This window comes from Paramisgurnus dabryanus, chromosome 24 (assembly GCF_030506205.2).
Source record: "Paramisgurnus dabryanus chromosome 24, PD_genome_1.1, whole genome shotgun sequence".
Lineage (NCBI taxonomy): Eukaryota > Metazoa > Chordata > Actinopteri > Cypriniformes > Cobitidae > Paramisgurnus > Paramisgurnus dabryanus.
Window position 1 is genome coordinate 23,653,924 of NC_133360.1, and position 13,072 is coordinate 23,666,995.

Below are 13,072 nucleotides of genomic sequence, written 5' to 3' on the forward strand. Positions count from 1 at the left end.
AACAACAGAGTCATCTTACAGAAGTTTATTTCAGAAAATAAGGGAAATGAATGACAAGTAACTTACCTTTGCTCATATATCATATCATTTTATTTTCGACATAGTATTTGTTTCAGAGATCAGTTTAGCCACTAACCAGACCAATAAATAAATACAGAGCAAAAGTTTACACTTCTGGAACCGAACTTTACTTCCGGTTTCGTTTTTTTAATGGTCTGACTAGTTGCTAAACTGATCTCTTGAACAAATGCCTTGTCGAAAATAACAAAGGTTTTGGTTTCCTGGGAAATCTATGTGTTGTTTTTTTTGCTTGTTATATAAATAAACTACGTTTAAAGAACTTTGTTGTTATTTATTTTTAGCGGAGTTTACCGGAAGTAACGTGCGGACCATGACAGCCGCTTGTTTATGTTGTTACTGCTAATCTGTACATTATGCTTGGCCTGAAAACCTCTGACATCAGCAGGAAATGTGATGCTCTTTACCACGTTTCAAAGATTCGCTCACAATGCTATGCTAACAGGAGTTAACTTACAGGCAAGCAGGAGGAATTATGATAATGTCGGCCTTTACTACATCACCAAGCCCAGGAAGTAAACTGTTGCGTACAATCCGTGTGCTTGTTGTAGTCCAAGAAAAGAGATCCCCATCGCCTCACATCTTACGTTCCTTTAATTTTACACAACAAGCGCAAAGTTTATGAGACGAGATAACCAACAACGTTTCTGTAGTCACACGGTCATTATCACATTAAAAACCTAGGACACATTATAGGGGGGTCTTGTACTGTAGCACCCTAAAGGGATTTATTTTCTTATAACGACAATCTGACTGTACATTATATCACCTAATAGATGGCTATATTTCACCACAAAACACAACAATTGGACCAAAAAGATTCAGAATCAAAGGGTGTGTATCATTCACAAAATGACTCTTTTCCATTAACGTCACTTCTGTCAAAATCCCCCTTGTTTCTTGTGAAATCTCCCACTTGTGTGAACTCCCTGTGAGATTACTCGGATTCAGCCCTGTAATGTTGGGGTCAGAGTAGGCGATCCCAGCCCTTCATTTAATGGCAGTCTGGAGAGTGTTACAGTCCTAAAACAGACCTGTCATGCTACAGTTCGCCTTCTCCGCCAATAGCCAATCACTACTTTCACTTTGCTGCGTAATTTAAGACAGGTTTTTGAAACTCAACTTCGTATAAACACACTGCCATTTAAAAGCACACACAAATGTGTTCATTTACACAAATACACACTCATCATGTGGGCTGGCCAATTTACCCCCACAAAGATGTTTAGCTTTGAATGGTTTTGATGAATGAATAAACGCAACATGTAGCCTAACCTAACAATAATAGTAATTAGAGATATTAATGAATGAAAAATCGAATTAATGAATGTCGATTAATCAAACTATTTGCTTTTAAAAGCTGATGATAATACATTTTTTGCGGTTAACATATGAAGGTTTTAATTACTGAATTTAATTATGTCCTTATTACACTTCAATCATGTAAAATACATTTGATTGAATGCATTTACATAGGCGGTTTTGTCATAGAAACCCATTCTGTGAAATATAGGCTTAGGTCTAATAATCTAATAATGAGACTTAAGGGAGTCACACACTGGACGAGAAGCGCCGCGCTGTGCCATGATTCTAATACCAGAGCACCACTCACATAGTTTAACATTAAATAACATCATATTTGTCCCAAATCATCACAAATCGATTAACATTGGCTGAAAATGCATATTTTGCATTTTGAAGTAGACGCTATCTGACTAAGCTTGAGCTATTTCATGTGCACATTCGGTGTACAATACCTCCAAGTTGTCCTACGCTTCTCGTCCGGTGTGCAACCCCCTTTAGAGTATCAAAGTTTGATTTCAATCTTTGACATGAACTTACTGTCAATATTAAAGATATCAAGGTTATATTTCACAATGTTTTGTATACATTATGTAGAAAGAATGACTTTATCTGTGTCTTCACGATTCTGAACTATTGGATTATCAGCGACTCACTGGTTTTGCTGTAACTCTGAATGCCACTGTCGCTGTGGGTGGATGAGCTGCTGGAATGGCTGGTGTTCACCGCGTGCCCGTCCGCAACCTCTGCTACAGGAGAGCTGCCCAGTCGAGAACTGCTCACTGAACTGGAAGGCCTGGAGCTGGCACAGTTCTGAGAAACAAACTGGTTTAAACTAAATACCAATACATATAATTATAAAGTATATTTGATTTTTACAGTTTTGGAATCCATTCAGCTGATCTCCGGGTCTGGCGGTACCATTTTAAGCATAGCTTAGCATAATCCATTGAATCTGATATGGCTAGGAACTATACCCTCATTCTGGCGTAATAATCAAGGACTTTGAAAGTTACCAAGGGGACTATTTTCGGGTGCTAGACCCAGAGATCGGCTGATTGGATTACAAAACATTAATAAAATGTTTAACTCTAGGGGAGCTGGAAAATGAGCCTATTTTCACAAAAAGTGCAGTGTCCCTTTAAATAGAAGTGTTTGATGTACTACCCAGAACCCATCCCTTCCGCCATTACAGCACCGCACTTCCCGGGCTTATTATCTTTTGCTATTTTCCTTTTCTCTTTATCTTTTTCTGTATGTTCTTACATATATTCAAAAAAAAATCCTAACTAACCCTTGGCTATGTATACTGTGTGAATTATGTTGACTAAGGTGAAAATAAAAGAATAAAATAAAATAAAATTTAGCCTTAATATTTATAAGAAGTAATAAACAATAAAAAACTACCGCAAAATAATGATCCCATCAAATATCATAGGAAACCTACCGAGCCCCGAGGTGACATTGGAGTAAAAAAATGTGAAACTTTCGCGTCCGCACGCGAAACTAACCTTTATTTAATTTTTTCTCCATGTCCTCTTAGGGGCTCTGTAGAAACCAAACTAGATTTGAAATGTAAATAAAATAAAATAAAATGTAGCCTTAATATTTAAAAGAAGTAATAGTTCTTAAACAATAGACAATATAAAACACCGCAAGATAATTATCCCGTTAAATATCACAGGAAACCAAACTAGATTTGAAATATAATAAAATAATAAATAAAATAATAATAAATAAAAAATATTATAAAATAAAATTTAGCCCTAATATTTAAAAGAAGTGACAGACAATATAAAACTAACGCAAAATAATGATCATTTAAAATATAAACCAAACTAGATTTGAAATGTTAATAAAATAAAATAAATAAAATTTAGCTAATACTTAAAAGAAGTAGTTTTTAAACAACATACAATATAAAAAACCGCAAAATAATGATCCCGTTATATAGGAAACCAAACTAGATTTGACATAAAAACCCACAATCAGACCTCTTGCTTTTACGGTTAACATGCAATGTGCGTTGACGTGCAAAACTGTTTCAGCCCTGTTAAAGACTTGGTTTTTCTCTTGCAAATAAATGTAAAATGCAACTCTACACTTGATTCAACATTTAAAAATCTTAAGTCTAAACATTTTACAACAGGAAATGTACATATACACTACACACATATCTCTATTTTCCATCATGTATCTTGTCAAAACTTGAATTAGGATCAAAAAACTAATCTGCTTCCAATTTATATCTATATTTCAGTGCTGTCAGGGATCCAGACCCGGCTAGTACCGTAGTAGGGTTCGTTTTTCATTTGGCCGGTGCAACTGACAGCTTTATTTTTCTCAAGCAATCTGCCACAGTACGTACAAGTGTGAGGTCATACGGGTCAGGCGACAGTTGGTATGAAGCGACCGGGCAGCCCTGATCTGGCTCATACATAAACAACGGCATGTGCAGAAAATATAAAGAAAAGTGAGACAGCAGCCGTCTGACATGAGATGTTTGAAAAGTGTTTGCAAATAGGGCTTTATTATACTGTATTTTATGCCATTATTTAACATGCACACAGGCTAAAGGACTGTAGGTCCTTGAGAAATCTGTATAATTACATGACTGCTGGAATAACTAGGAAAAATGTATTCATTCAACAGTGAAGTGTGTGTTTACTGCAACCGGGTCAAACCAAATTGAATCGGGACACAGCACAAAGATGCAAGTCTGCCTTAGTACAGTACATAGGTCAAAAATATTGCAGGAAAACATAAACATGCCCCATATGAAGTCCCAAGTCTTTCTTGGACAGATTGACAACATGCACAATGCATTACTGTGCCATCTGTAAGGCCAGTGATGGGAATGTGTTCAATAATTTGGAAATACACATAATATATAAAGAGCTCTTTTTTTATCAAGCTCCTATGTTTGGGTTCAATAATTTCACTTTAATGGCAATGAAAAGGTTATTAGTCATGAATTGAAATGCCTTTATTCAATAAATGTCACTTTAGTCATTTCATTGCCCACAGCAAAAATCTCTTTACTGTCTTTTCTGAATTAAGGTAAAAGGCTCAAAAGGCTAAAAAATTCAGCCAATATCCTAAAATATTCTGTAAACCTCCTTTAACTTAATAAAAAACTCACCTTGATTGCACCTTGATGTACGCGCTTCAACATTCATCTAATTCTACTTCCATGCATCATAGATTTGGATACAAAACTGCATTTCTAAATGGCCTAATGCCAGGATTAATCAAAACTGTAGTGAAAGTATTTGATGAACACATAATGGGCCCTATCTAGCACCCAGCGCAATTGACTTTGTCAGTGACGCATGTATCATTCGTATTTTGCACCGGCGCACAGCGGGTTTTCCCTCCACAAACGAAACGTCGGCAAACTAGGGAATGAACTTGCACTCCCTGGGCGGTTCAGCGCAAAAAAGGAGGCGTGTTGCGGCGCAAACCATCCCTGATGCTATTTTGCAGTTTCAAAAAACAATTGCGCCACTGACCAAAAAAAAACTAGTCTAAACTCAGTGGCGCGTTGCGCGTTGTTCATTATGCTATTTTAAGGGCGCATGCTTGACCATAATGTATAGCGTGCACAACGCGCACACACTTTGCTTATCTAATCTAAACAGATGCAACAGTTATTTTTGCAAATCATAAATTGTTACAATAAAAAATATTAACACATGAGATAAGGGAAAACATTGTGGTGAGCATTGTGGTGATAGTTTTTATTTATTGTGTGGAGGCGTTAAAAAATTATCATGCAAATAACGATTCAAATATTTTCATAAGTTGTTGTGTGGCTGTATTACGTTTATTTTATGTAAATAATAATTAAAATGTGTTCATAAGAAACCTTAATGTATGTGAACTGGATTTGTAAGTGTACTTTGGGGTTGGACTGCTTGCGTTTCTTGGGTCCGATCTCAAAGCCCCCAAACCTCTGCTGGCGTCAGGTTCTGTGTAGAGGCAGATCCACCTCCCGTTACACGGCGTGCCCGATTTATGCTGGCAAGCTTGGGATTCCCCTGTCTCCTGACATCATTGTAGCGCTTGGCGCAACATCCTGGGGATGCCAGCTGATGAGACAATTGCGGCTATTTCCTCCCACGCCTGTTTAACCGACACTGATTTGGGCGGGTTTCTCTATCCCCATACAAAACAACTTCTCTGCCTTTGACTGCTCTTACAAGAACGTCGGTCTCCTCGGCTGTAAACCGCTCCTGGTGTGCGCCTGGTAAATCCGTCATAATAATAGCAACCCGCCATGGAACTTGCGCCCTTGCGTTTAAAGGGAATGTTGGATAGCGTTCTGATTGGTTTATTTGACGTTACGCCCAAACCACACCTATGAATAACGAACCTACTTCAGACCAACCCCTTAAAATAGCAACAGCGCCCAAGATCCGCCCACAAAGTGACTTGCGTTTTGCGCTTCACACTTTCAGATTGTTAAAATAGGGCCCAATATGTGCAGCGAGCATTCGGTTAATATAATTTTATTTGTGACGAAGGTGGCGTTTAATGCCTTTTGCATCTGAGCTCTTCATATTGACTTCTAATGCTGCGTTCACACTAGCCACGGTAGAGGTGTCAAAAGCGAGTGATTTCACTGTTAAGTCAATGTGAAGACGGGTTGACGCGTCTGGAGTTCTCGGGGCACGAATGAGGCGTTTAGCGCGGTGCGGTAGACGCGATTCTGCCTCATTCGTGTCGCCGCGGAAAACGCGTCAGCTAAAAAATGTGAACTTTGGCAGAAAAATGCGCCGGGTTAACCAATAAGGAGCTTGCTCTAGTAGTGACGTGATTACAGGAAGTGAGCTGAGACACAGGAGCCCCTCCCATGATGCAAATTTCCGCGTGAAAGTCTCAATAACTAAAATTTCACGCGCGAATGAAGCGAGTAAACTCAAAATGTTTAAGCGGCAAACTAGACGCGGTAGACGCGAATTTGACATCTCGAACGCGGCTGGTGTGAACCCAACTGCTTTTAATGTCTATTTAAATGTCTATGGGGTGGTTTCCTGGACAGGGCTTATCCTAGTCCCAGACTAAAATGAAAGTTTGAGCTGCTTTAATTTAAAAACACCTTGTCCTGACTAATTTTAACATATATATTTGACGTTGTTTGGTCTCAAGATGCACACCAGAATTGTTTTTTTGTAAGGTTTGTTTGTAAAAACTACTTAAAGCTCACATAACACACGCTGTTTTTGCATTTCTGATGATAATCTTGAGTACATATAGAGTAGTATTAAATCTTTTATATCTCCAAAGAGTCTTTAGTTTATCAGATTTATAAAATAAATATAAGCTTTACCGATTTTTTCCAATAACGTACAAAAAAATGAAGAAGAAGGAGTCACTACCGCGTGAGGAGCGAGTACGAGTCATGCAACACTATATAACACTGTTTAATTTATGATTTACTACATGTGTCATTTATATAATATGCACGCGCCTCTTTCCAACATAAGACAGAAGTCTTACTTACCGCATGCAACTCATGACCCGGTTGGGACTTTTCAATGAAATCCAGTGCATCAAACACACAAGCAAAACTCTGCTGCTGCCCCGGATAATAAACTATATCCATTGTTTCCATAAGGCTAGCTTTCTTCTCCTTACATCCAAAAACACACTTCTTCTTTTGTTGAGTTTTGAAATTAAACAAAGCTGTCACGTGACATGATGTTTGTAAGTTCTCCCGCTGATTGACGGGTGGGCGGGGTTTTCCAGGGGAAGTGTCCATATAAATAAGTGATACGTATAGAAACCCCTGAAATGTCAGCTGGACCCGTAATCAAAAAAAACTTTCCGAAACTTGTACGAACCCTGGTGAAGTGCAGTTGCACAGAAATAGTCTATAACACGCCCAACTGCTTTTTTGACACTTTGCCTACGTTTAGCATGAGGAAACAACTCTATAACTGTGTTAATAAGTCAGAATGCATGAAATACCATTGAACCACCGCTTTAAATTACCGAATATAAATAAGGCCTAGTCCTGGATTAGCCTAAACCGTGTCCGGGAAACAGCCCTTAGATCTGCCAAAATACTTAATTCTTTGATTAATTCAATTGTATATCTTGAATATGGTAACTGACTTTAAATATAAATCTGAATTGGTCTACAATGAGTAGGGGAAGACTTAAAAATGTCCTTTTTGATGCAGAAAAAATATGATTTTACATTTACAAAGGCTATCCATCCATCTACAGTACATTCTGTATGTTATCACTACTGTATTAGAAGTCAGTACATTGCTATGATCTAATAAAGAAGAGTACATTTTCCTATCCCATTCTGGACTGCGTCCAGCACCGGGCTATTCGACTAGATACAGTATATCACCTCTAGATTTATGGTGCAAAACGGCATTAGCTAAAAAACCATCCGCCACACGCGGCCGGCGAATCTCATCGCGTGGACTTTGGAAAATTGGAAAATTGCCCAGAGAGCGCTAAAGGGTCCCACTGCTAATACGGCCGCGACGATTTATCAGCTGCTACCTGGCACTTGCGCTTGGGGCCGCAGTCGTTTTTTACAAGTCCCAGTCTTAACGGTGTCGGGCCTGTCAGGGGGGTCAAAGGGAAGCGGGAGGGGGCCGTATTCTAAAATCAATCCGCCTTTAGAATTGTCTCATTCCGCTCTCAATGACCTGATGGCGCGGCAGGGCCGAGCGGGACAAACTACCATAGGCCATAAACCGTGACAAGCCTAGAGGAGAGTTAATGTGGCCATTCATAGAGGAACCGGTCGTAGTGTCTGCGGAGGTGAAGTGGGTGGAGGGGTGTGCTGGGAGGGGGGGTGTCTATTAACTACTTTTAAACCGCTTTGGTGAAGCTAAGTGATCTCCGTCAACAGCAGACTCGCGTATAAATACTGGCCTGACAGTTTAATGTGAAGGGACGAGCTTCCACAGGATTAGAAACATGTAACCCAGGGCTGCTGGTTGACATTGGCTGGATTGAGGTGGACTGAGAAGGTGTGTGCGTTCTGGGTATAAAAGACGCATTATGAATAAAAACACAATAAAACATTGCAGTCATGTGTTTCTATGTAGCGGACTGTGTTAGCAGTGCAAAAGGTCATTGCTTCGAACCCAAGGAACACATCATGTACTGATAAAATGCATACGTTGCAAGTCTCTTTAGATAAAAGCATCTGCCAAATGCATAAATGTAAATGTAACATGATGCACGCATGCAAGCTGCATCTGTTAACGCATGGATAAGTGATGCAAACAAGCTGGAAAGACTTACAGAGAAATTTAAGGCTTTTCTTCTTTCTTTGATTCTGTTGACTGTGTTTCGAACCTGCGGACGAGAAAGAGAAGGCGCTGGTTAAAATGTCATGACTCAATACTAAACGCTTAATAAGAAACACTTTGAGTCTCGGCCCCAGGAAGGCAAAATTCAACCTAACTGGGAATAGAAAAAGCAAACAGCCGCCATTGCATAAAAGTCAATGAGTGCTGTGGACCGAAATGTTCCAGTTTGTCACAGCTAATGGGTCCTGAAAGTGACATGTAGAGTCTGCAAAGTAAGAAGAGCGCCTTAACCTCTCATCCGTCACACGGTACTGGGGCTGCGGAAATGAAGTGATAGAAGCAACAGCCACCCTTGCAGAACAAATTACATTTGTACTGTGTGAGAAAAACAGAGGGATGTTGGGAGATGCATGCGAAATGACATACACAGTACGATAAACTCATGCTGTTTTATTTATATAGATCTTTACAGCTTTATCACGCATCGCTTTTTACCTACAATTTTACGGTAACTGAACGTTAACGCCTTTATTTGACATCTATGTGTGATTAACATAATCTGGTTACTAACAAAAAAGCATATAATGGTATAAAAAAATGTGATTTATTAATTTTAGAATGGGTAATGATTATGCAAATTATTTATTAATACGAGTCATTTTGCGCATCTTCATTTTGCATATCTTTTCATTTACATTAACAAGCATAACAATATGACTATAAGGCTAAATTTAAAAAGAAACACACATTTCTAAATTTGTTAGTATTTGGTACTAACAAATTATTTTTTATAATTGATTAATCGGGCAATTATTTTTCGATTAATCGACTAATCGGATAAAATATAAATATTTCCTTAATTAGATGTAAATGAAGCAACAGCACCTGACATTTTTTGGGGCTGTTTACACTCGGGATTAAGATGTACAGTTTTCATTGATCGGATCACAAGTGGACGAGAGAGACACATCATGTTACACCTGGTATTTAAATCCGTCTCTTTTGTCCACTTTTGATGGCTTTTGTCCTGAATACTTTGAGGGGGTGGTCTGTCGAGACTGTGGGCGACTCTCTGCTGTCATTTAAACGTAAGCGGGAGTAAACGCAAACTAATATTATGTCGGAGTCTGCTGCTTGTGTTGTAAGTAAACATGCTGCACAGAGTTTTGTACAGGTATATGTTAAAGCTTGCTCTAATATTTCAGCGCAATTGATGAAATAAGATTGCACAACTTTTGCATATCTTTCCATTTTCATTAACAAGCATAACAATATGACTAAAAAGCTAAATTAAAAAAAGAAACACACATTTCTAAATTTGTTAGTATTTGGTACGTCATTTATCTATGGCTGCAACTAACGATTATTTTCATAATCGATTAATCAGCGATTATTTTTCTGATTAATTGACTTATCGGATAAAATATAACTATTTCCTTAATTAGATGTAAATGAAGCAACAGCACCTGACTTTTTTGGGGCTGTTTACACTCGGGATTAAGATGTATAGTTTTCATTGATCGGATCACAAGTGGACGAGAGAGACACATAATGTTACACCTGGTATTTAAATCCGTCTCTTTTGTCCACTTTTGACGGCTTTTGTCCTGAATACTTTGAGGGGGTGGTCTGTGGAGACTGTGGGCGAGTCTCTCTGCTGTCATTTAAACGTAAGCGGGAGTAAACGCAAACTAATATTATGTCGGAGTCTGCTGCTTGTGTTGTAAGTAAACAAGCTGCAAAGAGTTTTGTGAAGGTATATGTTAGATCTTTCTCTGATATTTCAGCGCAATTGATGAAATAAGAACTTGTGCATATCTTTCCATTTACAATAACAAGCATAACAATATGACTAAAAAGCTAAATTAAAAAAGAAACACACATTTCTAAATTTGTTAGTATTTGGTACGTCATTTATCTAGGGCTGCAATTAACGATTATTTTTTTATCATCGATTAATCAGGTGATTATTTTTCGATTAATCGACTAATCGGATAAAATATAAATATTTCCTTAATTAGATGTAAATGAAGAAACAGCGCCTTACTTTTTGGGGGCTGTTTACACTCGGTATTAAGATGTGTTTTCATTGATCGGATCACAAGTGGACGGGAGAGACCCATCATGTTACACCTGGTATTTAAATCCGTCTCTTTTGTCCACTTTTGACCGCTTTTGTCCTGAATACTGTGAGGGGGTGGTCTGTGGAGACTGTGGGCAAGTCTATGTGCTGTCATTTAAACGTAAGCGGGAGTAACATGATGTCGGAGTATGCTGCTTGTGTTGTAAGCTTCAGAGCTATCAGAGCTTTCTCTGATATTTCAGTGCAATTGATGAAATAAGATCACACAACTTTTGCATTTGTTTCCATTTACATTAACAAGCATAACAATATGACTAAAAAGCTAAATTAAAAAAGAAACACACATTTCTAAATTTGTTAGTATTTGGTGCGTCATTTATCCATGGCTGCAACTAACGATTATTTTCATAATCGATTAATCGGGCGTTTATTTTTCCGATTAATCGACTAATCGGATAAAATATAAATATTTCCTTAATTAGATGTAAATGAAGAAACAGCACCTTACTTTTTGGGGGCTGTTTACACTTGTTATTAAGATGTGTTTTCGTTAATCGGATCACAAGTGGACAAGAGAGACAGAAACTTCTCGTTTACACCTGGTAAATCCGTCTCTTTTGTCCACTTTTGACCGCTTTTGTCCTGAATACTTTGAGGGGGTGGTCTGGAGACTGTGGGTGAGTCTCTGTGCTGTCATTTAAACGCAAGTGGGAGTAACCGCAAACTAACATGATGTCGGAGTATGCTGCTTGTGTTGTAAGCTTCAGAGCTTTCTCTTATTTCAGCGCAAGTGATGAAATAAGATTGCACAACTTTTGCATATCTTTCCATTTGCATTAACAATCATAACAATATGACTAAACGCTAAATAAAAAAGAAACACACATTTCTAAATTTGTTAGTATTTGGTACGTCATTTATCTATGGCTGCAACTAACGATTATTTTCATAACCAATTAATCTGGCGATAATTTTCCGATTAATCGACTAATCGGATAAAATATAAATTTTTCCTTAATTAGATGTAAATGAAGAAACAGCACCTTACTTTTTGAGGGCTGTTTACACTTGGTATTAAGATGTGTTTTCGTTGATCGGATCACAAGTGGACGAGAGAGACACATCATGTTACACCTGGTATTTAAATCTGTCTCTTTTGTCCACTTTTGACCGCTTTTGTCCTGAATACTTTGAGGGGGTGGTCTGTGGAGACTGTGGGCGAGTCTCTGTGTGCTGTCATTTAAACGCAAGCGGGAGTAAACACAAACTAATATTATGTCGGAGTATGCTGCTTGTGTTGTAAGCTTCAGAGCTATCAGAGCTTTCTATGATATTTCAGCGCAATTGATGAAATAAGATCACACAACTTTTGCATATCTTTCCATTTACATTAACAATCATAACAATATGACAAAAAAGCTAAATAAAAAAAGAAACACACATTTCTAAATTTGTTAGTATTTGGTACGTCATTTATCTATGGCTGCAACTAACGATTATTTTCATAATCGATTAATCTGGCAATTATTTTTCCGATTAATCGACTAATCGGATCAAATATAAATATTTCCTTAATTAGATGTAAATAAAGCAACAGCATTTGACTTTTTTGGGGCTGTTAACACTCGGTATTAAGATGTGTTTTCATTGATCGGATCACAAGTGGACGAGAGAGACCCATCATGTTACACCTGATATTTAAATCCGTCTCTTTTGTCCACTTTTGACCGCTTTTGTCCTGAATACTTTGATGGGGTGGTCTGTGGAGACTGTGGGCGAGTCTCTCTGCTGTTATTTAAACGCAAGCGGGAGTAATGCCAAGTTTATAAAGACGCGAACTAATATTATGTCGGAGTCCGCTGTTTGTGTTAAGTAAACATGCTGCACAGTGTTTTGTACATGTATATGTTAGAGCTTTCTCTGATATTTCTACGCAATTGATGAAATAAACTCGCACAACTTTCAAAGCTCGTAAAATGAAACTACGCAGAGATCAGCCGCTTTAGTTTTATCAACGAAAGGCTAAAAATAGCGCTGTACACCGTGTGAAAATTGGTGGAGAGAAGGCAGTCACAGCTTGCATTGTATGAATAAAACGTGACAGGCAGCTCCCTCTGTATAAAGAAACAGCACCTGACGTGCATGTTGGCCGACGGTGGTGCAGGAGCATGTGACATCACAGACCAACTAATCGATCGATAATGAAATTCGTTGACAACGAATTCCATAATATTTTTTTTTAACGATTTTATTGATTAGCAATTGCAGCTCTACATTGATCTTTTATGACAGCATGAAAAAAAGCTGTCCTGGCCTGTAAAGT

At 38.1% G+C, this 13,072-nt stretch overlaps 1 protein-coding gene across 3 annotated transcripts in view; it reads right to left on the minus strand.

The window, feature by feature from the left end:
• Positions 1–13,072, minus strand: part of LOC135740952 (adhesion G protein-coupled receptor D2) — a 119,946-nt gene that overhangs the window by 47,783 nt on the left and 59,091 nt on the right. For all 3 annotated transcript variants that reach the window (XM_065259539.2, XM_065259538.1, XM_065259537.1), the window contains exons 22-23: positions 8,659–8,712; positions 2,037–2,193 (exon numbers count right to left, since the gene is read on the minus strand). In XM_065259539.2, the coding sequence (XP_065115611.1) occupies positions 2,037–2,193; positions 8,659–8,712 (211 nt within the window). The remainder of the gene's footprint in view (positions 1–2,036; positions 2,194–8,658; positions 8,713–13,072) is intronic.